The sequence below is a fragment of the Glycine soja genome, chromosome 2 (genome assembly GCF_004193775.1).
Source record: "Glycine soja cultivar W05 chromosome 2, ASM419377v2, whole genome shotgun sequence".
Taxonomy (NCBI): domain Eukaryota; kingdom Viridiplantae; phylum Streptophyta; class Magnoliopsida; order Fabales; family Fabaceae; genus Glycine; species Glycine soja.
Window position 1 is genome coordinate 17,710,225 of NC_041003.1, and position 27,746 is coordinate 17,737,970.

The following is a 27,746-nucleotide window of genomic DNA, read 5'->3' on the forward strand; positions in this document are numbered from 1 at the left end:
TTTGTTGTCGAGTCAAGATCCTTTTCATTTCTTCTATATTATGTAGAGGTGGCATAATGGGTTGGACTAGTCGGGCCGACCCTAACCCATCCAATGAAAGGGTGTTACTAGGTGCACCCAACATTATTGCTGGTGCATCCAACATTTTTTAAAAATATCAAAATTACCCCTGCATTTTTTCGCATTTGTGATGGATGTGCGTGAGGGTGGTCCATAAATTATACAGATCAACTTGATCCGTAAGGTTGATACGGATCAAGTTGATCCATATGTTGATATTAAGCATACGAATCAACTTGATCCGTAAGGTTGATACGGATCAAGTTGATCCATATGTTGATATTAAGCATACGAATCAACTTGATCCGTAAGCCTTTTACGGATCAAGTTAATCCGTAAGGCTTCTACGGAACAAATTGATCCATGTTGTTCTATAAAAGACTTACGGATCAAGTTGATTCGTAAAATGTTTACGGATCAACTTGATCTGTAAGCCTTTTACGGAACAACACGGATCAATTTGATCCGTAGAAGCCTTACGGATCAAGTTGATCTGTAAGCCTTTTACGGATCAACTTAAAAGGCTTACGGATAAAGAATATTTTCGTCATTTTATTTTAAGTGTTGGGTGTACCTAGCAACACCTCCAATGAAATATAGGACTTGAGAATTAATTTTTCAGCCCAAATTAAACATGGACTTTTTAGCCTGACCCAACCACAGCCCAATGTGGGCTATGCCTGCAAAACCTGTTAAAAGCCCACAAAAATAGGCTTTTAAAGGGCTTGGGCTTCATTATTTAGACATAAATTAAATATGGGTTTTTTAGCCTGGCCCATTATAGCCTGCAACCCACATAGTTTTATGGTTTTGGAAAAATGAATGAAACGGAGATAATGCACACATAGTTTCATTTGATATCATAAATTGAGAATTTCACTTAATGATTAGACTCATGGTTAAGAGTTAAGACTCAAGTGAAAACTGTTGAACAATAATGTTTATTAGTAATAAATTAATAATCGTATTTAAATCACATTGGTTATCTTCAAAACATACATTAAGCCCTTCAACAAGGAAACAGCTATAAATCAATGGAGATTGAGATGTGAGAACAATCAAATTGACGATTAAACAACGATAAACTTATACTTATGCTGCTTTGTCCTATAGGTAACTTTACCAATATATATTTTTGCTCAACAGTTATCAAACTCATTCCCGTGTGATTGATTATCTCCTCTGGAAGTTTAGGAACTTGATGCCATATGCAAATACAAGAAGGAAGAGGAGGCAAAAGGCAACATGAGTTAGTGCAACAACTCCAAGGAACTCATGCTGAAAGCCGAACTGCCTCTCAAGGTAATCTTTTACTGTCATGGTTCTAAAGCCAGGAACTTCTATTGGACTATTTTTGTCACCGACTTGGGATGTTACCAGTCCATATATAGTCCAAGCCACAGGGGACCCCCAATAATACCACCTCCACCATATTGGAATTTGCTGCATAAAAAGTGAAATTTTACTGTTTAGTTTCACAAAATAAAAGGCAATGAATTACTACACTTAGCCTACATGTAATTGATAAGTTGAAAATTTAATGGTAAAATATGTTTTAGGTCCCTCAAGTTTTGGTCAAAATTAGTTTTAGTCCCTAGGTTTTATAAATGGGTTTGATTTGATCCTCATATTTCTGAAATGTGATGGATTTTGTCAGTGACTCTATACTTCATTTTGACTTGAATAGGGACAAAATCCTCTACATTTACAAAAATACAAGGGCCAAAACCACCATTTTTAAAATATAGGGACTTAAAACACATTTTACCCTTAAATTTTGACCAAATCTTGAAGGACTTAAAACACATTTTATCCAAAAAATTAACTATTTTCAAAGGAGGGATTCTTGCCATTAAGGATCATTTTTGAAGCCTTGGACCTCAATGTGGACCTCATATAGTATGTTCTCTGTTGGTTGGGTTTATACACTATAGTATATTGATGAGTTAATTTTTAATTTGGTCTATGAAAGTGACAACTTGTGTTGCTTTAGTCCTAATGCATATGCAAATTGATCCTTGAAACTGTTAACCTGCTAAGTTCATTATACTAATGTTAACTAGTAAACAAGTTCATTTCTTAAAGGACTAATTTATTTAGATGAAAACTTAATGAAAGCAACACAAATTTTCACTTTCATGACCAAGTTGTAACTCTATATTCTTTAATTTTCAACATCCCTTTTCCATTTGCCTGACCCTTTGAATGGATAGCAAGACTCTAGTGGCAAAAGGTCTAGTTAGGACACAAAAAATAAAAGAGATGTGAATAGGTGTAGTAACTGTGAACTATTCTCCTTGAATTTAATAATGCAGAGCCTAATATGCACTATCCATTTGTGCTACTCTCAGGTACAAAAAATAATGTATATTTGATCATTGTTGTGGTACAGATACATACCGTTCTTGGGATAACAAAACCAGAAAACAGGTTCCAGAAGTTGATGAAGAATGACATAACAAGTGCAGCAATTTGATAGTTTGGGGTCAGAGCTACAGTCATCATTCCATACAGTGTGAAGTACATAAAGCACATGAATATGAAGTAGTAGAACCACAAGAAATTTTCAACCCGTGGTTCAAACCCAATCATCCAGTAGAGGAGAATGGTATAGGCTAGACTTTGGATTGCAACATAAATTACTTCAATGGCTACCTGCAACACAGTACTATTTTAATGAATTGTGCAACTCTGATCAGTTATCTTGATAGATGCTTTCTTAGCTACCTGACCAATTGCGTAAGGCAATTCTGAGTACATTCCAGCAGCTCTTTCACGATAGAGAACTGTTCTTTCTATTGCAACAACAGGTTGAACACTGTTAGTATTGGAGGCTCCAAGGAAAAAAACAGCTGCATACATGGCTCCAAGGAGATTCAACAGGTCTTGTTCCTTTTGCCTGCAGAAATGATATTTGTTATCAATTTTTTTATCATGGAGACACAAGAGTTCTTATTGATGGCCTGAAGCAACAAAAGAGTACAAAGATGATTCTTTGTAAAACAATAACTTCTGCTCAAGCACTGATGATTTAGGCAAACATTTCTATTCTGATATTCTTTTTCTTCTCTTGTTTTTGTTTCTTATCTGGATTAGAGAACTCAACAGGAGATATCATCCAATATCAAGGAGGATATTTATTTTTCTTGTGGGTTTTCTGGTTAAGGATTTATCATTGTTTCTTAGCTAAGTTAGTGAAGATATATAGAGTATAGATCACATGAATCTGCTTTATGAAGTTGGTGTGGAGTGGTACTGTGGTGGTAGAGAGCCCCAAGCAATCTGCGCAAGTCACCAGCAGGGGGAGTAAGTCATTTAGAGATTGAGAAAGGGGAACCTGTCAATCCCTTATATGCAATTTGCTAGCCTGGTCAGAAGACATCTTCAACTCTCGAGACAAAGTCTCCATTCAGGTCTAGCACACCACTTCTTGTGGCTATTTCCTATTGAAAATAAGGGGAGATTCATGCTCTCCATACATCATATGTTCAAGCAGCAAGAGGATCAATCATAAACAAATTTTCAAGGCAAATGCTTCTTGATGCCAGCCTCACTGGGAAGACTCTTGTGGGAGGAGAATGGTGACTCCATTTAGGTTCTCAAACAAAGAGTTTCCTTACCTAAGCTGGTTTTTCCATCTTGGTCTTATGTCTAATGATATCTTGGGGCAATCCTGTGGTTCATGAAATTGCTAAGGTTTCTTGGATAGAAACGTCTCATTGTTTATTTGAGTTAGAAATAATTTAGTAGTTAACAAGTACTGATGGAGTGCAATACTATCAAATAACTATTTGACTTACGTCTTTTTTCCTTTGTCCCAATAGATTAGTCCAAAAATGATACCAATAACTATTGTGGTGAAGAATCTGATGGCATTATACTGTGGATTCCTCCAATAGGAGCAGTTCTGTTTCCAGAAGCAAGCTTTACATTGAGTAACAAATGACTGTGAGTATTTAGACGGAAAGTGAAGGTCCTTTGTTCCTGGTACTGGTGTGCAGAGTTCCTTAATAACTTCCTGGTTCTTTCTGGAAAAGGATTATCAAAGTATGGAAAAGTATAAAAAAACATCATGAGAAATTTCAGACAAATACAAGAAAAAAGAAGCAGGAATCTCTAGGAATACTACTAGGAGTGCCACTTACTGATAAAGGTCTGACTTAGTATATAATTCTGCAAAGTCTACGTTAAGCTGAGACTCAACAACAGGAGAAGAGATCTCCAGCATCCATGTGGCTGGATTACATCCATCTTTAATCTTAGGAACTCCTGCAATAGCCTTGGAAAGGTTTATGCACAATCAGTGGGATTACTGGTATCATATTAATTCTAGAATTTATACATTATAATGTTTGAGGTTTACCTCAAAGTACTCAATAAGATTCTGAGAATTTCGACCAAGAGGACCACCATATATCACTTGTCCACCTCTCTTCATCAATAGCAGCTGAAGTCAAGATGTATTTCAAGGGTGAGTATTATGCCTTCAGAACCATTACGAAAACTAAACTCCCACTTCGGTCCCCAAAATTGTAAGCATCAATCCCTTTAGTCCTTGTCTTTATAAAAATCTCATTTAGTCCCTAATTTTACAGAATGTCATTTACTTCAGTCCTTTTCAACTACATTTTTAACATGGCATGGACTAAAATAACCAGTGCTTACAATTCACAGGCCCAACCAATGAGGGGGTTTACTCCTAAAATAACTGTTTTCATTATCAAAAGCTGGATATTAATATTCACCTCATCAAAATTTTCAAATATATCGATGCTTGGTTGATGAATTGTGCAGACAACAGTTCGACCAGTATCTACTGTATTTCTAACAGTACGCATAACAACTGCTGCAGCTCTAGCATCAAGACCAGTTGTTGGCTCATCCATAAAAATAATGGAAGGATTTGCAACCAATTCAACAGCTATGGTAAGCCTCTTTCTCTGCTCTGTTGATAAGCCACTTATTCCAGGAAGGCCTACTATAAAATGCCTCACTGGGTGGAGCTCTACCAGCTCTAAAATTTCTTCAATGAACATCTGTAAAATAAGAATTAGATTTGTACAATAATAAGAAAAATTCTTTTGGAGTGTCCTCCTGATTGATGTTTTGCTTTTTTTTTTCTGCTGTCTCTTATATTAATTATAAAAAGGGCTCCCTTATCATCCTGCCTTGTATTTCCTTTCTTACCGATTTCTTTTTCTAATTAAAAAAGAACAACATTGCCACAATGATAAACTATTTTTTATTATCATTGATTAGAACAAAGCAAAATAATAATAGTTTTGTTGGTTTCATGCCTACAGACTGCACTGAGTTATCACTATTGTACTGACAAAGAGTATCTCCAGTACTATTGATGTTGGCTACAACCTTAAGCTAGAAAATGGTATAGAATTTGGAAACTGTTGAGATCCCATATAGGCTACAGATATGGTGAAAGTAGAGCTTAAAAATGTTTGGGCAGTCTTTATACCATGAACTAAATTTTGGGGTTGAGTTATGTCCAATTCAAATTCAAAATGGTATTTGAGGCTATCATACATCTATTATCAGGCCACCCTCACCTGTCCAAATAGGTACCTAGCTAAGATAGAGCTTATAAAGGCCTAAGAAATCCTCACTTTGTGAGCTAGCTTTTAGGATTGAGTTAGGCCCACTCTAAATTCAAGACAAACAAATAATTAATAACTTATTAACCATATTATGAAATATCCTTAAAGCATGTAAAAAAATTCCATAATTGTCTTATAACTTTTCAAATAGCTTCTAGCTATATTAAACATAAACAACCACTTTTCTTGATCTTTTAATAGATGAATAATATATGTATTGATCACAACCAGTTAACTAAACAAGTATACAGAGAGAGTCATGTTTCAAAAGACAGAAAAAAGAGAGCCTGTGAGATGAAGTTTAAGAGTTTAACATGAAAATTGGTTAGAAGAAAATTTTACCTTTTGTGTTTCCTTATTAACATCATTACTGAGACGCAGCCAAGCAGAAAACACCAGAGATTCGTAGACTGTAACATTTGGGGAATGGATATCATTTTGTTCACAATAACCACTGATCCTAGGAAAAGTTGCCTGTTTTTTTGGATAACCAGATATGCTGATGCTTCCCTCAATATAACCACCAGTTTTTCTTCCTGCAAGTACATCCATCAAGGTAGTTTTTCCAGCACCACTTACACCAACTAATGCTGTTAAAATCCCAGGCCTGAAAGCTCCACTTATGTCTCTTAGTAGTTGGAGTCTATTCTCTTCAATTCCTTGTTTCTTCATTTCCTGACAATAAATCATCAAAGTGACATTTGAACATGTGGGAGTGGAGACATTATAATATAATTTCATAAATTTACTGTTGAAGTTAGATGATTCTTTACACAACTTTATCATGTAAACTTAATCTTTTTATTGTTCTTTAAGCAACTCCTTTCTATGTATGGTTAGGTTAGTTAATTTTATTAATTTTATATTCTACAGAAAGTTATTAGGTGATGTAAGTGCTTTCAATTGATCATGTCCACTATACACACACAAACTGCTGAGTATTTTTTTTTTATCAGCAAAGATAGGTATATATACATATGTAAAATGAGTACCAGAGGTACTAAAGTACAGATATTTGGTTTCCTGTGGTTTTGGTTCCAAATCAGATTAAATGAATTCTAGATAGGAACCAAATCCAGGCCACAAACATAGTATTAATAGCTACTTCTAATCTATATTTGTATCCTTTGCTAATGCCTAAACCCTGCTCTAAGATTGCTAGACCATTGATTAAAATGAATGGAAAAATCCTTCTCCAAATTTCTCAGCCATGTCCACAATAAGAAAGCTGCATCGTCCATCAGTTTATTGCTGTCGAAGGAATCATTGGAGAAGATTATCTTGTTTCTTTGCTGCCATATAGTCCAGGTCACAGCCAGCCACCAATATTTCCACCTATTAGCCCTTATCCCATCAGCCATTATCGATCCATGTTGGAGGAAATGATGCCTTGGATTTTGCGGGAGAACTGCTGTGATGTTCACCCAAGATAAAGATTTCCACCAAATAAGAATTATTTTACTACAGTGAAAGAATAGGTGTCCCACATCCTCCTCCATACGGCTGCATAATGGGCAACTCCTATCATTGACCTCCACCTATCTCTTATATAAATTTCTTTTAGTTGGCAATCTATCTTGAAGTAATCTCCATGCAAAAACTAGTATTTTAGTTGGGACCTTTAGCTTCCACAGTTCCTCGAAAGCCCGGTCCTAGATCCCCACTATTGCTTCTCCCCTCAACATGTTGTAAGCACTTTGCGTCGAGTATAGCTCACTTGGATCTACCTTCCACACCCAGTCATCTCTTCTATGCATCTGAATAGGCCTGCTTTCAATATCTTTTAGGAAACTAACAGCCATTGGTATCTCGTTATCGAATAACGGCCTCCTCCATGAGAAATTTCACTCCCACTCTAATTCCTTATATCCTCCCATCTGCTGAATAAGCTGGTTTTGTTGGCAAGAGATTAAGTATAATCTGGGGTACTTTGCTACTAATGATACCTCTCCATCTAATCATTTATCCTCCCAGAACTTGATCCTGTCACTGCAGCCAACCCTCCACAATATGTTATTTTGGACATCAACACCCTGTTGTGAGTTTTGAAAAGCCACCTTTAAGTCCCTCCACCATATGGACTCATTATTGCCACGAGGTGCTTCATCCAAACTCCTCCATCCACCGTACTTGGGCTCCAGAACCCTAGCCCACAGCTGACGTTCATGTTGAAATAGATTCCACTTCCATTTGTCCAGCAGAGCGAGATTGAAAGTGTTTATGTCCTTGATGCCCAAACCCCCTTTATCTTTTGGAAGGCAAACTGTCTCCCATTTAATCCATGCAATCTTGTTTTGTTCTGAGCCGCCACCCCTAAGGAATCTACGTTGGATGCTTACTAACTTGTCCATCACTTTCTTGGGGATCCTGAAAAAAGACAAGAAGTAAATAAGAATGGAAGTTAATACCGACTATATAAGAGTCACTCTCCCCTCAAAAGAAAGGTGTCTTTGCTTCCACCTAGCTAACTTTCTCTCACACTTTTTGAGAATAGGATCCCACATCTGGTACCGTCTAGGGTTTGTCCCTATAGGTATTCCAAGGTAAACAAACGGGATGGATAGCAAGCTACTATTCGAACAACCAGCTGCCTCAAGCTTCCACCTATCCGGCATTCCAATTGCACCAGAACAGATTTTTGCTAAGTTAACTTTTAGGCCTGACGCAATTTCAAAGGTCCTCAGAATTGCTTTGATTGCCTTGACATTCTCCATTGATGCTTCTCCAAAAAATATGGTGTCATCCGCATATTGGAGGATGTTAATTTCCTCATTATTTGAGTCCACTGAGAAACCCCTGAATAAATTTTTCTTCACCGCTTCTTTCACCAGCCCATTTAATGCCTCAACAACAATATTGAAGAGAAGTGGTGCTAATGGATCCCCTTGCCTAAGCCCTCTTTGTGGAATGAACTCAGGCAAGGGGCTACCATTTATTAGTACCGAAATAAATGCGGATGTTAAACACCCCTTTATCCACTGAGTCCATTTGGAGCAGAATCCCAACCTTCTGAGCATGTAAAACAAAAATTCCCAGGAGACTGAATCATGTCTTCTCATAGTCCACTTTGAAGAAAATGCATGGCTTCTGGATTCTTTTAGCCTCCTTAACCACCTCATTCGCTATCAATGCACTATGTAACAAGTGTCTGCCCCCTATGAATGCAGATTGCCTTTCATCTATTATGAGTGTCATAACTTTCTTCAGTCTATTAGCCAGTAACTTAGCAACTATCTTGTACATGCAGCCAATAAGTGATATGGGTCTGTATTCATCCAGAACTTGTGGATCCGCCACCTTAGGAATTAAAGCTATGGCAGAGGCATTGTAACCCTTTGGGAACGTTCCATTGACATAGAATTCGTCCAAAAACCGAAGGACATCGGGTTTGATTACATTCCAAAAGCTCTTAATGAATTTAAAATTAATTCCATCTTGGCCTAGACTTTTCTCACTCCCACAACCCCAGACTGCATCTTTTACCTCTTCCTCCTGAAAGCGCCCCACTAACTTGTGATTTTCTTGGTGGCCAATGGTCTGAAAACAGATTCCATCTAAGCAAGGTCTATCTTGGTCAGATTCTTGGAATCTTTGCAGGAAGAATAGTCTGACAGCCTCTTTTACTCTTGCCGGTTCTTCAATCCATGAGCCATCAATTCACACTCCACTGAGGGAGTTGCTTCTACGGCTAGCATTTACCATCAAGTGGAAATAACAGGAGTTACAGTCCCCTTCTTTTATTCATCTAGATCTCGTCTTCTGCCTCAGTAAAGATTCATGAGATTGGGCAGCTACCCATAAATCTTCTTGAAGCTGTTTCCTGATCAACACTTCACTTCTTGAGGGGAAAGATGACTGTCAATTGTGCTCTCTTCCATCTTGTTTAACTCTTCCTCAATCTTTTTGTATTTCTTAAAAGTATCCCCAAAATGGTCCCTATTCCATATTTTCAGCTTTGCTTTCAGCCTCTTTATTTTTTCTTTAAGCACATAGCCTCCCCAACCCCTTTGTTGGTGGGATGTCCAGCATTCCTGCACGATTGACTTGAAAGATTTGTCTAGTAGCCTGCAATCAAGAATCCTGAATGGTTTTGGACCCCAGTCTACAAACTTAGACCTGAGTAAAATCGGGCAATGGTCAGAAATGCAAGAGAAGGCCCTAGGATTCTCATGAGCCTTAGGATAGATTTCGGACCCATGGGTTAAGTACGAGCCCGCTTATCTTTGTACATATTAGATTAAGGTTTTATTATTTTTTTAGTCTTATATTTAGGGCTCCACAATATAGGTAAAGTACCCTAGAAATGTAGGATTTTTCAGCCCTTGTATTTTAGGGCACCTAGACTAGTTTTTGTATTAGGGGTAGTTTTATAATTTCACATGCATTAAGTGAATATTTGATGTGTGTGGTTGGAAATAAATTTAATTGAATTGGGAGAAGCCTAATCCAATTAAATTTTAGAGGGAGAGGTGAGCATTTGCTTGCTACACCCCATTGCCCACATCATATAGTCACACTTTGTGCATGTCCTTCATGCTTTACATGCCTCATGACACCTAAGCACACTTAGTGGAGAATCTTGAACTTGATCTTGGATTAGTGGGCTGAATCATAGCTAAAATTCACTAATCACAATGAGTGAAATTTTGACTCCAAAATTTGGCTCCACAAATTCAATTTCAAATTCAAGTGAAATTTGAATAGAAATTCAAATTTCCCTCCAATTTTGTGTGACACTTAGACTATAAATAGAGGTCATGTGTGTGTATTTTTTTAACTTTGATCATTTGAAAATTAAACTTCAGATTTCAGAACTCTCTTAGAGCACAAAATTTCGTGCTCTTCTCTTCCTTTCCCTTCTTCCTCCAAGCTCTTATCCATGGCCTCCTATGGTGGTGAGCTTCTTCTAGACTCATCTTCTTCTTGAAGTGGCGTCTCCTCTCTCTCTTCCTTCTCCATTCTGTTGTCATTCATCTTCCAAGAAGCAAAAGAATCCATTGATGAAGAAGATCCTAGGCCTACAAACTCCAATGGAGCTTACATCACTAGTGGATGTTGGGAACTTCCTGGCCATTTGACAAGCCATTCTGGCCTGCTGAGTATGGAATCATGGTAAAATATATTTTGAGTGTAAGGGGGAAAATTCAATTTGGCATAGCCAGGAAAATACAAAAGTCAAAGTAAATGATAAGAAAACCACTATATAAAATTTTATCTGGAATTACGGAATATAATTAAAGTGCTACAAGAGGAGGGAATTGAAGTTTACATGTGGCATATTGATGTAATAATTCACATCTTGAAACACAAGTGACAGAGGCTGAAAAGGAAGCACCATTCCCTTCTTGGATTTTGTATTTTCTTCAGCTTTAGGATTTGAGCCATGTGCTGTGTTTCTTACTTCCATATCAATACCTGTAATGATTACATTATCTTTGTGTTTATTGCCAAGAGAGCTTGAAGTGAATTGCATATTACTAATACAACAATGCTGAGGTGGTATGATACACTCTGTATCAGTGGTGCCTGCAGAGAAAGGAAAAAAAAAGGCAGAAGAGTAGAGAAATATCAGAGAGCAATGCTCCCTCCCAGAGTGTGAGAACGTCTCAATCACTCTAATTCTATTACTGATTGCCCAAAAGATGTCCCCCTCAACAATACAGCATTCCTTATAACCGAGAGCACTCACACCCATACTAACAAACTTCCACTACCACTACCACTACAGACCACTAACAGAATCTGTAATTCCCTGAATGCCCCTCTAACCTTCTAGAATACATCATTTATCAGCTTTGGGCCTACGGTGATACACTTTGAAGGGCTTATCCCATTTAGAGGCCCGATTCCTAACATAGTACTAGTGACATTTCATGATGTGGAACAGTGGAAACAAAGGTAGATAGCCAAGCAACGTAGTTAGGATACACAAGTGACATTTCTTCTGACTAGAGGGTATAAAGTTTATATAAAACAAATGTTATGAAGAGAAAATCAAATATTACCTTCAAACGAATTAGCAATTGAAGTTGAACTCTTCTCTGTCGTTGCTTCTGTTGCCATTTTATCCACTGAGGATGAACCAAATGTGCTTTTCTTTTGGTCTTCCTCTTCCACTATAATAGATTTGGAGTTTCCAAATGCTGCAATTTAACTTCAGTGCAATGTCAGAGGATGTTTATAGATAGTGAACTTTTCGGATGGTCAAGAAGGAGATGGAGGAAGATAGATGAAGAAACATTACAGGCTAAACCAATTTGTATGCATAATTTACTACAGGACATTATGGTAAAAGCTTTTTTTTTGTTGTTTATTGGAATGAACTTGTAACAATTTAAGAAACAAAGTGTTATACCATGTAACACCGAAAAAATAGTATGGAAACTTACGATTCAAGTAAGTTAGAGCCAGAATGAAACAAATGTTGAAAAGAAGAGAAAATCCTATAAGGGCACCGACAGATATCCAGTACCAATAGTCTTTCGTGAATATGCCTCTGGCCCTAAGAAAAGCCTTTCCAACTGTGGGCTCAGGAATCCTTGGATCAATATTGTGCTGTGGAAAGTGAAAAATCAGCAATAAATTAGTAATAATGTAGTGTTTTTAAGATTAAAGAAACACTATAAGATCTTACAGCACTCCATCTTTTGTCTAGGAACTCATTGATGGCTATGGCATTCTGACCATACATCATCGGTGAACCATAATAGCACCATATCATCCATGGTTCAATATCATCTATAAATGGATAGGTTGGAGTGATCAGTTTAAATGAAACAATTTCACATGAAATGTGAAGAATCTAAGTTAACACATTCAAATATTTCTTTAGAGTATGTGGTACTAGTGGTATAAAGAAAAACTATTACTTACTTCTTGAAACAGTAAATCCACTTAGGACGAAAACAACTAAAAGTGTGAAGGAACCAAGTGTGCTTGCCACAACTTTTATTCTTCCAACTGCAGCAATGAAGCGGAATAGGGATAGAGCCATTTGATTCACACAGAAGAATGCTAGTAATTGACGAAAAAACCTGTAACAGGTTTTTATATACATCATTGAACATAACTTGCTAGTCAATAAAACAGAAGAGTAGATCAATTATTTCATTTCTATGTTATTGAGAAACTCATTATCTACAGATTGCATTCTCATACCTACTGGCTGCAGGAGCAAAGCCAATAGTATAATAAGTGAGGATGATCCATAATCCTGACTCCAATAGAGAGAGAGGAACTCTGAGGACCCAGATGGGCAATGCGAAAGCCCATGCTGGATAAAACAGGAAATCTCTTTGCTTGTAAAAAACGGGAAGTCTATTAATGGTCATTGCAAGCTCAGCCACTCCATTGAACATTACATTAATGAGACTGAAAAATAGTGCACCGTAATATTTTCCTGCACCTTCAAGTTGACCATGCTTCATTTCTGTTCTAAAAAATACTGTCATGGTAATTATAGCTAATATAGTGATCTGACAAGTCTTGAATATGTATACAAAATAGTTGCGCTTCATTAAAAGCCACTCTCTTGAAAAGCATGCCTTGAAGAGTTCCCATTTGGAGAGACCATACTTTTCCTTCACTAAAGCAGCCCGATGGCTTTCATTAGGATCATATGGAACTTGAATCTTTTCAGAAAGTTGCTGACCAATGCTGTAATTGTTGAAATGGGCTACAAACTCAGGCACAGTGACATATTGGTAAGGTATGTCCCTTCTGAACCAGTATTGTTCTTGGTCCTTTTTGGAAGTTACCTCTTGTAAAAAGTCTGCAACTCCTTTCCTTTCTGGGCATTTAAAGCCTACACTTCTGAAAAAATGCAGAACACTCTCACGGGGACCTTGATAGACAATCTTACCTTCTGAAAGTAATATGATGTCATCAAAAAGGTCATATGTTTCTGGTGCAGGTTGCAGAAGAGAGATTATCATTGTAACATCCATGATATGGACCATCTGCCTCATAAACCTGACAATTTGGAAGGTTGTGGAACTATCTAAACCAGTTGAAATTTCATCCATGAAGAATGCTTTTGCAGGGCCTACCAGCATCTCACCTGCATTCATGTTATGTAAGTTTCTGTTTATGAGAATTGCGAAAATAGAAGATTCTGCAAAGGAATCTAATACTACAAAGACACTTTTTCTCTCAAACTCCATGGTATAATCATCTAGACCATTCAAAAAGTTATAGTCTAGAAAGCGCAGGCACGGCATAGGACACATACAATATAACTAAGACACGGAGATACACATTTTAGAAATAATAGGACACACAAGACTATGATAAAACATAAAATTAATATAAAACTGCGTGAGACCCAAATCCAAAATTAAAAATTGATGGTTTAAAATCTACTTAAGTCATTGTATTGGTAATTGGTATCATAGTTTAAAGAAATGAATGCAAAAAAAATTATAAGAAATTGTTCGCAGTATTCAAAGTATCCAACATAGATACATGTTCGGCCTGGGTACAACACGACACAGCTATAATTTTGAAGTGTCTGTGCTTCTTAATAGTAGAACCAATGTGTTAACCCGATGACTTGCATGGAAATACATGTTTGTGAAGGATTTGTAAAGAACTAAACATAATAAAGTCATACAAAAGCATCATTACTCCTCTGTAACAACACATGCAAGTGTAACATGAATCTTCTGAGTGAAATTTCGTATCCACATACCAGTAGTTAAACGCTTCTTTTGTCCACCAGATATGCCCCTTTTCATCTCATCTCCCACCAAAGTATCAGCACATATTTCCAATCCAAGAATCTGTTGCATTATATCAAATAGTTAGATGAAAGAAATTAAGGTTTGCTGGCCTATAACTATTGACTAACATGGAAAACGGTTCAAAATAAAGACCATCACCAAACCTTTAGAATGTAATCAGTAACAATACTTGTTTCTTGACCTTCCATTGCTGTGGCTTTCATGAAAGCATCTATCTGAGGATCTGGTTTAATGCCGGCTGCTAGTTCCCGTCTTGATAACTCTGCCAGCAAATTATACCTTGTTCCAACTCCCCGGCAGCGTCCAGAGAAGTCCAGTGTCTCTCTCACTGTCATCTCTCCATGGTGAAGATCATGCTGACTAATATAAGCACATGTTCTTTGAGGAAAAAACTCTGACAACTCGTGACCACAGTAAGTGACTCTTCCTGATGCCTGTTGAGAAATTCTCCGATGGAGTTCAATGTTGAAATTTCTGTTTTAATCACTTTATTGTATGCTATTACTTATTAGTTTGGATTTTAGGTATAAACCATTATTAAATGACTTGGAATGGAAAACATAATCGCCATAAATATGAGCATACATTGACAATTTTTTCAAAGTTTCTAGTATGATCAGTTAAGTTGCATGAAATGTCTAAAATTTTAGTAGTAACACATAAGTTTAACAAAATATTAACATTTCCCCCCGCATCAAAATCTTCCTTTCCTGCTGAACCTCCCTCACTTCTACCCAAAATTCCTAGTTAGTTAAGCTTGTCTGAAGTTTGTCTCTGATGTATACAAGTACAGGTGTGTTCACCCTCCTTGATTAAAATCAAGATTTACTTAAAATTAAATAGTAGAGTTACCTATACAAAAGAACAAAGCAACTTCACTAGAGTTTTTTCTTTCTTTTTTCTTTTTTCTTTTTTTGTTTTTTTCTCTTAAATTTGTATCCCATGTCCCCTCCTCCCATTACAAATACAAAATTTAACTAGGAGTAGGGAAGAAAACTTTAGTATCCAAAACTTCTTTAACCAAATAATAGCAATTCAATAGAAATATACATTTGGTTTATAGTAAAGAATTTTTGTTTTTACTTTAGTTAGTGTGTTGATCAATAAACATTTACCTTTTTTCTAGTACTTGATTAATTGAAGATAGACTATTAATGAAATTATTTAATGCTTTGTTAGTTAACATACACAACTAAAATAGAACCCTTCTTTACCAAGTGACGGTAAATAGTCATTTTCTCATAAGAATAATAGAATATGTTAATGTTCTACATAGTTATGTAAGTACCGGGACTAATGACATGTTTGGAAACTTCTAGAATAGAGGAATCATGCTTGTAATTTAGATGCTACAACTATTAGCTTTTGAAAATCACATTTGAAACGTGAAATCAAACATGTTATAAATCGATTACGTTAGGAAAGTCATTCCATCTTGCTGGCTTTTGCTCTCCTGAATAATCATTAAATTTGGAGACAAAATTGAACCCTAGCAGGTCCGGTGCCGCCATGGCCCTTTAAGAAGTCTCCTCTCCAGGGCTTCAAATACGATTTGCCCTTGGAGCTTCCTCGCATCACCCCCCAAGCCCGCAGCCCCATCAGACCTCTCCCTCCCATCCTGTGCCTCCACCCTCTCACCCAAAATCCCTCACACAAATCATAAAAAACTCCTTCTCCTTCCTCTCAATCGTCTCCCTAAGCCATGCCTAAAAGGGGATCCATTAGCCATTAAGATCTCTAAGTCAGAGTACCAAGCTGGTTGGGCAGATTGCAAAAACATCCTTCATGGAAGGTTTTTTCTCTCAAAAGGGGATGTTCCTATCAAGATTTGGGGACCTGTGGGCCAAGTTCTTGACCCTGTGGAAGCCCATTGACCCCTAGTCCATTGTTCTGCTTTGAAAGGGCTTTTACGAAATTGTTTTCTTCTCTGATGAAGATCTGTGAAGTGTACGATCTATGGGAACTTGGAATAATCTGAACCCTAGTGTGATTTGCCTTTTAGCATGGACTTAGGACTTCAATCCAGGTAAGCTAAAGACTACAAATACCCATTGTTGGATGTGGCTTTATGGTCTTGCTTATGAATATTGGCATCCACAGATCCTAGTCGAAATTGGGGGCGCAATCGGGTCTCCAATTGCTCTGGATGAGAATACTGTGAAAAAAACATTTGGGCATTACGCCCGTATCTTAGTTGACTTTGATCTCACCAACAAATTGCTTAAGCAGATTTTGGTAGAGAGGAAGGGTTTGCCTTCTTCGTGGGGGTGGAGTATGAAAAGGTTCCACGCTTCTGCTCTACATGTATTAGAGTATATGTTTGTGTAACTGTTAAAACATTTTTGTAAGGGTTATTAGGTTGTTAGCTTTGCTAACTGCACCTCCCTCCTCCTTGTTGTTAATTGTTTTACTTAGTTAAAAGGTCTATAAATATCTCTTGTAACTAACTCTCTAGCTAACTTTTTTGAGATATGGAATAATATCTGATTTCTCTCTGTTTTCTCAAAACTTCTCTCTCACTCTATCAAATATGGTATCTAGAGCCAATTGTTCGTAATTAAATCGCATAAACTTGCAGCCTTTTGTTGTGAATCCGATTGTTCCACGTCATTATCTCACAGAAGACGATTAAGTAGCTAATTGTGTCAATCCTGAGTATGAAGCGTGGGAGGTTTAGGACCAAACATTCATTGTTTGGCTCCAGTCCACTCTTTCGAAATTGATTTTGTTGTGTGTTCTTGGTTCGAACCACTCCTATGAAGTTTGGGAAAAGATTCACGAGTACTTTAGTTTCCAGATGAAGTCTCATGCACATCAATTGTGAACTGCGATGCACGTAGTTTCACTTGAAGGTAAATCGATTGATGAATATCTATGTAAGATCAAAGGTTATGTTGATGAACTCGTTGGTGTTGAAGTTCCGCTTTGTCACGAGGAGTATGTTGATGCGCTGCTTGAAGAACTTTCATTCGATCATGCGCAGATGATCTCAGTCATCGAAAGCAAGAAGCGTACACCATCAATTGCTGAGATTGAAGGCCTTACTTTATGGTCATGAAACTCGTCTTGTTCGTTATAATAAAGAGACTCAGGCGCTTAGCTTTCCTTCCTTGAATTATACTCAAGGTTATTCGCACTCCAATTTGTACAAATCTAGTGATTTTGGTGGTTCTCGGGGAGGGTATGGTTGCGACGGTGGTAGTTATCAGCCTAACAGTGGTGGCTCCAACAGAGGTCACAGTGGTGGCAGATTTGTCAATTTTAAGTGTCAACTTTGCCTCAAGTTTGGCCACACTACAAATGTCTATCACTTTAGGTCTGATATGAGTTTTCAGCCTTATGAATCAGTCATTTTTTTTATCCAGCAACACTACAACCAATTCCCTACTCCTCTAGTTCTATCAGAACCTCCAATACTTGGATTAATCCCAATTCCAAGTCTGGAATTGTTGCTCTAGCATCAACCTAACCCAGTTCTATGCCTCTTCTCATGGAAATGGACATGTTAGCTCCACCTGGATTCCAGATTGTAGTGCTAGCATTCATGTAACTGGTGAACCACAAAATATCAAGCAGTTCACTCACGTTGATGGACCTTATTAGATTTTTATGGGAAATAGTGAAGGTTTAAGTATCTTTGTTGGTTCCTCTTCATTTGTGTCTCCTAATGACTCTCAATATTAAAAAATTTGTTGAGTGTGAGTCAATTTGTTAAAGATAATTATGCTTCTTTGAGTTTCACCCTCACTTATGTCTTGTTAAATATCAGGGACCAATAAAGTCTTTCTTCGGGGAGTTGTTGGTGCTGATGGTCTTTGCTCCTTTCATAATCTCAAGCTTCAAGAACATTTTTCACTGTTGTTGTTTACTTCAACTTCACTAGTTAGCTCTGCTACACATAATGGCTTGTCTAGTGCAATTACTGCTGCTAGTAAAAGTCCTAATGTAGTTTCTAATTCTGTAATTTCATCCCCTAGCAATGTTAGCTTGTGGCATGCTAGGCTGGGTCACCCTAATAGCCCATGTCATGAAGCTAGTCAATCATTGTAACATTTCCTCATCTAATAAAAATTTCCAGACTTTTGCTCCTCATGCTATATGGGAAATTCTCACAGATTTCCTTCTCACTCTTTTATTTTTGTATACTCTCCTTTGGAGCTTTTTTTTATAGACTTGTGGGGGCCTTCTCATTTAATTTCCTATGCTGGTTTCAAATACTATGTCATTTATTGATGTTTTTTCCAGATACACTTGTGTATTTCCTAATAAAAACTAAAACTCTATCTGTTTTTCAAACCTTTAAGCCAATGGTTGAATTGCAACTTAATACAAAGTGTTCAGTCTGATTGTGGAGGTGAGTATAGACCATTTTTTGCACTTTTAGCCTCTCATGGCATCTTTCACAATTTGTCCCCAAACTCATCACCAAAATGGTGTGGTTGAAAGGAAACATAGACATATAGTTGACTTGGGTCTTACTTTGTTACATCATGCTTCTTTTCCCTTACATTTTTGGGATTATGCTTTTATCACTGCTGTCTATTTAATTTATAGACTTTCCACTGCTTCTCTCAACTTTGTTATTTCTTTTGTTACTCTCTTCAACAAGGACCATGATTTTTAGTTTCTTAAAACCTTTGGCGTTTCCTGCTTTCCTTTATCAAGGTCTTATCATACATACAAACTTGACTTTCGTTCTCAAGAGTGTCTGTTTTTAGGATATTCCTCCTCTCACGAAGGTTATAAGTGTCTGTCTTCATCTGGTAGAATTTACATTTCTAAAGATGTCTTGTTTAATAAACCGAGGTTTCCTTACTCTGACTTATTTCCCTCCTCCCCTAACTCAATAAAGAACATTGATTCCTATTTCAGCCTTAATCCTAACCTGTCTCCACCATCTATCAGCCCTACTCCCCAACCTTCTCAACTGTCTCCTTCTCACTCCTTTTTTGCACCTTCTATTCCCTCAAGATTTTTTCCTATTCTAGTTAACCCTTCTACAATTTTCTAGTCTGTCTCTCACCAATCCTCATCCTTTGAGTCCACTTTTGTTTTCCTCAACTTGACCTTGAGGACAAGGTCCATCTTGAAGAGAGGGATATGATAGATGAGGGAAAGATGTATGTTAGCTGTTAGTTAGTTAGGATAGCTAACCATAGTTAGAACTAACTGTTAGTTAAAAAAACTATAAATAGTCAATTAGAGGAAAGTTAGAATGGAGGATTATAAAGTGAAGGTTGGTGAGACCTCAAAACTGTATTGTATTGGGTGTTGGAAGCACCACCATAATAATATAATCTTTTTCTCTGTATCTAATCTAGTTCTATCAATATGTTTTTTTCTTATCTTATGAGTTTGTATTTTTTTTTAATTTCACTATAAATTTTTTGTTTAATTTTAGTTCTTGTTAGTGTGTACAACTTATGAGAACTATAAATAAAAAAATTAAAATCTTAAAAGGATTAAAATTAAAAAAAGTACAAACTTACAAGAAATAGAAATTAATAAATTTTTCCTACAGAAATCAAAATTAAAAAATCAAACTATAGGAAGTAAATTTTTTTAAAAAAACTTTGCTGAAACCAAAAATAAAAATAATAAAGTACTAATGTGAAAAAACCGTTTTTAAACTAATTTTTTACTATCTCAAGACATAAATGGCTACATAATAAATTCTAAATGTCGTGAACTGTTTCAGAAATTCGTTTGCCGTCAAATCAATTATTTTTTTAAAACGAAAGAAGAGGACAAGTAACCATTAAATCCTTGTCCGTTTTCCCAGCAAGTGCCTGCAGGAGTGTAGTTTTTCCTGACCCCGGAGGTCCCAAAAGCAGAGTCATTCTGTATAGAGATACAAAGAAAGTCAAAATCTAGTTATCAAAACTATCAATTAGGTACTACGATGGAACGATTGATGCACTTTTAGTAAGTAATTTTTATTATAGGAATTATTATTTTTACCCGTGAAATTAAAAAAGGTAAAATTGTATTTTTGGTCCCCCAGTTTATCTTCTGTTTTGGATTTGGTCACTTAATAATTTAATTCACGAATTTAGTCCTCCTATTTTGTAAAATTGTACAATATTGATTTCCCATGCCACAATTGAAAGTTAACCGTCAACAAGTGATGTAGACGGTCACGTGTCACGTGATTGTCATGTGTCATGTTCTGATTGGTCAATGAAAATAACAATGCATTTCATCTTTCATGTAATCAGAACATGACACGTGACAATCGTCATTTAGTAAGAACATGACACGTGACCGTCAACATTACTTGTTAACGATCAACGTTCAATTGTGGTCTGAGGGACCAACATTGCACGATTTTATAAAATAGGAGGATCAAATTCGTAAATTAAATTAATGGGGGACCAAATTCGAAACTGGAGATAAATTGGGGATCAGATTTACAATTTTGCCATTAAAAAATAACATTAAGAAATTTATAATAACTCACACATTTTATTTAATTAATTGAATTAGATTTTCTTCCCCTATTATAGGAATTTGTAAAGCAATAAGCGTTTTTTTATTTATCAAATTTGTAAAGTTTTTAACAGGTGGGTCATTATCTATTTAATTGTTTGTTTATTTGTAAGGCAATAAAATTTGACAATTATGTCATTAAACACGTACTTGGTCGTCTATTAGTACAGCAATAGGCGTCATATTATCTATTTCTAATGCAATAAGCGTCAAATTATCAAAATTTAACAAATGAGCCATTACCAACTACCAAGTCATTATCTCCCTACACTTAAGTATTGTGATTGATAGGTTTTAAAACAATATCTCTTGACAGACACCACTAGTGTATATGTTGAATTTTATTAATGAGAGAAATAATTAATTTCTTATTAAAAGTTTTCTGAAAAAAAAAACTACTGACAAACTATATTAAACAAATTTGAAGAAAATAGGCATTCGTGTAATAATCGTGACAAATTTTAGGATAAAATATATTTTTAGTTTTTGTATTTTTAGTAAAAGATAGCATTAATTCCCATACTTTTATTTTGATTAATTAGCTCCTGAACTTTAGGAACAGTGGTTTTCATTCCTTATCACAAATTATTTTTATTGTTTATTGTGAGAAAGGACAAAAATATTATTTGTAAAATTTAAGAATCAAATTAATCAAAGTTAAAATTTGAGGAATAAAACCAATTTCATTGAAAATAAAGGGTTTGATAACGTATTTTACCCTAAATTTAAATAGTGATCATGGTGAGTTTGGATAAACAATGCCCCCTAGAGAAATTTCTGTTTTTTAAGTCCTAAATTACTTGAAGGTGTTTGTCAAAAGAAAAAATTACTTGAAGGTGCATATTATGAAGTATCAAAATTACACGTGACATCAATCATTAATTAAGTACCTTGATGGTTTCACAATTCCACTGATATCTTGGAGAATCTTGACAACCCTTTTATTGTGTGGCAAAAGCTTGATATAGCCGAGAGCTCCCTGTTTACAACAAAAAGGATGTAAGATCATTCACTAATATTTATGTTTTTGGAAAGAAGGCTGAACCATTTTATGTTAAGCATGTTCATCTACATGTTTGAAAAAAAAAAACTAATAAAGTCAGTTAAGAATTCAATAAGTCTTTTATATTATTATTAATTATCAAACAGAAGTCTAATTTAGTTTAGAATTACAATACTACATCTTAATTCTTAATTTATTTCAAATATAGATATTAATGTTTTCAACTATAAATTCCATTTCTCAGGGAATTAAAATAGGTAAATATAATATCAATTTTACCATCTAAACATTTATGAGATCATACAAGCCTTTTCTTATTTAAAAAATTAAGGACATGACCAACCGGATTTGGATCTAATAGAAGAGATTAGTATCCCATAATATTGTAAATTATAGTTTGAGTCTTCAATAGGATAAGTGTTTGTATTTATGTCTCGATCAAAATTAACTCCAGAAATAATGTGATAAAAAAAACTATAGATATTAAAAAAATAACCTCCTATTTGTTGAACATACCTCTATTACATTCAGGGTAGAATTGAGCAGTGTTGGCAGCGCCCTGGTTCCAACATATGCATCCCCTTCAACTGATAAATTCTCAAACCTAACTTCAATCTTGGGAATCTCAATCGCCACCCTATAATAACAAGCAAACACAACTCATGAAAACAACCAGTTAGAGGAGTCTAGCAAAAACAATGAATACCAAACCAAAGCAATTCAAATACCAACAAATGATGAAAACATTTAGAAGAGTCTAGCTTGAACATAACACAGACAAAAAACACTGAAAAGGGCAGGCACCTATCAATCCTCTCCCTCATTCTATTGAGGAAACTCTCATTGTCCTCTTCAGCAGTCCTCAGTATGCTCTCAAGGAGATGCTTCTTTTCCTGCACTCCAAGCTTGGTGATGTCAACCTCTTCATAGTTAACGTTTCCATTCTCCAAAACTTGTTTCAAAATCCCTTTCCTCATCCTATCATATGTTGGAAGCCTCCTCAAAGCTTCCCACTTCAGCTCTTCCTCTTCATCTATCTCCTTTTCACATGTGTGAAACGCATCACTCTCTCCACTCACTGCCTCATGAAAGCTTTCTGTGGCCCAACTTCTTCTGGGGGATGAAAAACTCCTTCCTTCACTCATTGACCCTACAATTTCTTCTCCGCCACCCTCTTCTTTTGCCATATCAATCAAAATTATGGTTTCCCTTTTGTCCTCCTGGTAATTGTACTTGTAAGTGAAGGTGTGTTTTTGTGAGCCTTCCAAGTCAAACGAATCAAGTAACTTGAAAAGAAACAATGATTGACCACTCACTCACATGTTCCTACAAGGTGGCACATGTACATCATATATGTATGATTATGTACATGAAAATTTCAAGTTTTTGAGAGCATTTTGGCTTCCAAATCATCAAATCAATTTGATGAGATTGTGATTTGGGGTAATGGGTCGAAGACAAAGATTACTATTTAGCATCATAGGAAGATGTAGCTCTTTCAAAAAATGTTTATGTAGACGAAAGTATATTGAATGAGGGAACGCAGTGGTGTGGACACAGAAATAGGTTACGATAACTTTGTATAGGGGTCTATAGTTTTAGAAAACATTGCAATTAATACCAAACCATGCCAAAACTTGGTAACGGCCGACTCAGAATATTGCCAGGGATGTAAACTCCATTGACTCCAGGGTGATTGAATGCGACAAACGGAAACGCCTCAATTCAATTGGCGGCAGACCTATTCATGATAATAAGTTTATTTTTGGTGTGAAGGGTTGTCCTAAAATATGAAAATTTCAAATTTAATTTTTAAATATGCATTAGATAAATTAGTTCTGTAAACAATATCCATAAATTTTGCAACTTAATGTTAAATTGGTTATCAAAAAATGCAACTTATAGTCAAATTAGTTATTGAACATTACAACTTAATAATAAAATGGTTTCACAAATTTAATTGTAGGACTAATTTGTCACACTTTTTTCACATTCAGAAACTAAATTTGTAATTTTCATTTTTCAAGTACCAATTTGTCACCGTAACACATTTTCAAGGACAAATTTAGCTATTTACCCTTAGGGGGGTGTATTGGATTAAGATTTTAAAGGATTTTAAAAGACTTTTTTATGATTAAAAAGTCTTGTGGTATTCAATCAAGACTTTTATAAAATATAAACAAATCTTGTGGTATTCAATTAAGACAATAAAGATTTTTTTTTTCAGAAATACACATAAAATACTCCTCCAACAATCTCACCCAAACCCTTGAGACTTTTCATAATCTTCCAAAGACTTTTTCTTCTCCTGCCGAACAAGACACAAACCACTACCAGGTTCATTCTCTTACAACTTTTCAATCAATTTTGCCTATTTTTTTAATGGCAATCGATAGTCAATATTGTTCATACTATATGTATATTACGCAAATCAAAAGAAAAGAGTGTTGTATATGCTTCAAGATTTCGTATTCATATTGTTTTCAACGTCCAGGCAATGAATATGCATCAAAAGAATGGCAATTGATATGCATCAAGATTTTATATTGTTTTTTTTTTAGTACTGTATATGCAAATCAAAATAAAAAACTCTTTTTTTTTTTCTGTTTCTTCAACTTGTTTTTTTACAACGTCCATTATTATTATTATTATTTTCTTGTGTTATTATTAAAATGTTAATTATTAATGTGTTATTATTATTTTTTTGACAGCGTGTTATTATTATTATTATTGTGTTAATAATTTTTTAATTGTTATTTTGTTAATAGTTTTTTTTTAAATGATTTTATGATATATGAGTATTATTTTTATGGAAAATGCTAACATGTGCCCTTAAGACACTTGTTAGTGTATTATGTATAGAAATTTTGTATTGAAAGTTGTGCAATTTACTTTTTTAAAAGTCAAAAATTGTTGTTTTTAAGACATAGTTACTATTGGAAGTATCCTTAACATGTGCCCTAAGTGCGCATGTTAGCATGACCCTTATTTTATTATTAGGTAGTTTTTTATTGGTTTTTCTATTGAATTGTATATTATTCGGGATATAGTCACTATACTTTTGACAATTAGGAAACAATAACTATTTTTGTCAAATAACTAGTTTCTTATATATATATTAGCGATCAAATGGGGGATTCACAAGAAAATAACAAAGGAAAGAGTAGAGACAAAGATAATTATGTATCTTGGACTATGGAGGATACCAATGAGTTGTTGCACCTCTTGGTGGATGCTATGAATAGGGGATTGCGTGATGCCAATGGGTCACTTAGCAAACAAAATGTAGGCGAACATGAAGTGAGAATCACTTTGTTATTATTTTTTTAGGCAATAATGACTTTGTTATTAAAAGGTTTAAAATTTCTATCGTTTTTATTTTCTTTATTCAAACATTATAATTTATTTATCATCTTTTTCATTCACTTTTGTAACTTCCGTTATTTTTTAGTTTAAAATGTATTAATCTTTCAAAATCTTAAAAATCCATAAAGTACTTTGAAATCTTAAAAATCTGTGTTAGAAATCCATTAAAATCTTGGGTTAAGAATCCTGATTGTAAAAAGTCTTTTAAAAAAACTCTTTTAAAATCCCACAAAATCAATACAATCCCACATAATCTTTTAAAATCTTCAAGATTATTTTTGTCAAAATATTCTCTCAAAATCCCAATCCAATACACCCCCATTAGTTTATTTTAGTTTTTAGTTTTAGCACAGACACAACAAAATTAGGTGGTGTCGATTAATATCTTTGTAGATAGAAAATTAATCCCTAATCATCAAAATGTTAGGTTCGATTTCCTTAAGCAAGGTTTTGAATTTGAACCTTGAGGATGAAAAAAATGCAATTGAAAGGAAAGATTCCACCAAAGATGACCAATGAACATTAGTTATATGTAAAGTCGGTAGATACTTAATACTTATAATGTAGTAAAACAATTATCTTGCGTTGGAAGCATACATAGATTTTCTTATAACAATTATTTTTTTATTACCATGTTATTGGTATGAATTTTGATTTGTTAATGACTAATTTATCTCTCGAAAAATCTAAGTGATCATTTTTAGTAAATTTTTTCCTTCTAACTATATTTTTCTTCCCACTAACCTCAAATCCAAGACTTAGTTTTACTATCTTCTGATGTGTGCGTGCAAGAAAGAAGCCACTGAATTAACCTAGGTTCCTTCTGTCCTTGGGTGCTGCCCAGTGGCTTGGCCACCGACGGAGTGGATCTTTGCTCTCTACAAATGCTAGGGTTCCTTCTTTGATCCTTGGGAGTTCTGACTGTCTCGGTCTCCAAAGCATTTCCTTGTTTTTCCCAATCGCGTGCCCTGTCACTTTTTCTCATCTTGGGCTATGAAGTAGTTCGTTACTACCTGCAATAGCCAGCTTGAACTACTCCTGATGGGGAAGAACAAGGGTTGTCAATCGCACTCAGCTGCAAAGCAAATTATGGTGAAGGGTACTACCTCAGGGTCAGGTAAATCCCAAACATCTGCTACTTCTGGTCTGGTTGGTTGCTTGGATGTTGTCCAAGCAAATCAGAATGCTTATACTGCTTCACAGGATAATCTTGTAGGCAAGGTGCTCGTAAAAAAGGCAGGGACAAGTTTTGCAAAAACTGATAATGTCTCACAGCAAGTGTTTGATAATTTGTCGGAATGTAGTGTTGAATCTGAATCTTCCCCAGAGGTTTCTTGAACCTTAGGGGACAATGATTCAACTACTGATGACGATTCATCTCACTCCTGTGGCTCTAAGTCATCACCGCAGCTAGACGACAATAAGGCTCCCACTCCTTAGGTCAATCTGTTCAAAGATAACAGAAACCCTTCCAAAGGTTTTGGAATGAAGTTCTCCCCTCCGCCCTCTGATGATGAAGTGCTGTTGGAAGAAACTGATTTGCAACCCCTGGAAGAGGCTTGGGGACATAGCCTTATTGGCTATGTGGCTGGCCACTTCCCCGGAAAGAAAGCTCTGCTGGATTGTTGCCAAAAATGGAGAGTCAAGTTTTCATTCTCAGCTTATGAAAGTGGTTGGCTGGTGTTTAAATTTGAGTCTGAGGACGATATGAACCAAGTCCTCTCTATAGGCCCTTACTTCATATTTCAAAGACTCCTACTGCTGAAGGTTATGCCAGCATTCTTTGACTTTGGCAATGAGGAGCTCAGCAAGATCCCTGTTTGGGTTAAACTCAGAAATCTTCCTCAGGAGCTTTGGAATCCTCAAGCCTTAGGGAAAATCCTATCCAAGATTGGTTCGCCCATTCGATCTGACCATCTTACTACTTCTAAGGGGTCTATTTCTTTTGCTAGAGCTTTAGTTGAGGTTGATGTTTCTTTGGAGCTCATCGATGAAGTGCGATTTAGACTTCCTACAGGGAAGACTTTTGTGCAAAAGATTGAGTATGAAAATAGACCTTCTTTTTGCACTCACTACAAGATGATTGGGCACCGCCTCACTAATTATAAAACTGTCACTGCGAATAAGTGGGTGATTCAGCAATGCCCCCACATACCAATACAGCAGACCCCTCTGATAATCCAAAGACTATTCAGACTAATCTGTCTGTCCCTCCTCACAGAAAACATGTTCTGGTTGCAAATCATGTTCCTGTCCTTCATAATTCTTTTGACCTCAAAGAAACAAGGAACACTGAGTTTGGTGATCCTATAGAAGAGGGGTTTGTTCAGGTGAAAACAAAACACCAGAAAAAAGGTAAAAAAGTGCAACTCATAAAGACAACCCGTACTGAGGATATGCACGCTGATGTCCAAAGAGGAAGAAATCATAAAGTTGTAACTAGGATCGGGGAGGCTTCCTCCCGTCCGAATCCAT

General features: G+C 35.8%; 1 protein-coding gene and 1 long non-coding RNA gene across 2 annotated transcripts; one reads left to right on the forward strand and one right to left on the reverse strand.

Annotated features, from left to right (window-relative positions):
- Nucleotides 1–978: 978 nt before the first annotated feature.
- LOC114391152 (pleiotropic drug resistance protein 2-like) lies at nucleotides 979–23,640 on the reverse strand. The gene is made up of 20 exons (XM_028352160.1): nucleotides 22,710–23,640; nucleotides 22,422–22,542; nucleotides 21,793–21,881; nucleotides 20,170–20,254; nucleotides 14,557–14,847; nucleotides 14,362–14,452; nucleotides 12,831–13,731; nucleotides 12,546–12,706; nucleotides 12,307–12,410; nucleotides 12,062–12,227; nucleotides 11,678–11,815; nucleotides 10,942–11,087; nucleotides 6,015–6,347; nucleotides 4,806–5,096; nucleotides 4,424–4,507; nucleotides 4,206–4,339; nucleotides 3,861–4,088; nucleotides 2,788–2,959; nucleotides 2,461–2,715; nucleotides 979–1,503 (listed from the first exon to the last, which is right to left on the reverse strand). The coding sequence occupies exons 1-20, from the start codon at nucleotides 23,090–23,092 to the stop codon at nucleotides 1,234–1,236; spliced, it is 4,443 nt and encodes a 1,480-aa protein (XP_028207961.1). The 5' UTR covers nucleotides 23,093–23,640; the 3' UTR covers nucleotides 979–1,233.
- On the forward strand, nucleotides 15,674–18,505 carry LOC114391159. Its single transcript, XR_003662067.1, has 2 exons — nucleotides 15,674–16,439; nucleotides 18,183–18,505. It is a non-coding gene; the product is annotated as an uncharacterized LOC114391159 (long non-coding RNA).
- Nucleotides 23,641–27,746: the final 4,106 nt, after the last annotated feature.

Bases quoted from the DNA above. Each gene is read 5' to 3' on its own strand.
- LOC114391152 (XM_028352160.1), bottom strand. From the start codon at position 23,092: ATGGCAAAAGAAGAGGGTGGCGGAGAAGAAATTGTAGGGTCAATGAGT. The intron at 14,848-20,169 runs GTTACTTGTCCT...ATTTCTCAACAG, and splicing joins AAACGGACAAGGATTTAATG to GCATCAGGAAGAGTCACTTA. The intron at 4,508-4,805 runs GTGAATATTAAT...TCTTGACTTCAG, and splicing joins TATTTGAAAATTTTGATGAG to CTGCTATTGATGAAGAGAGG.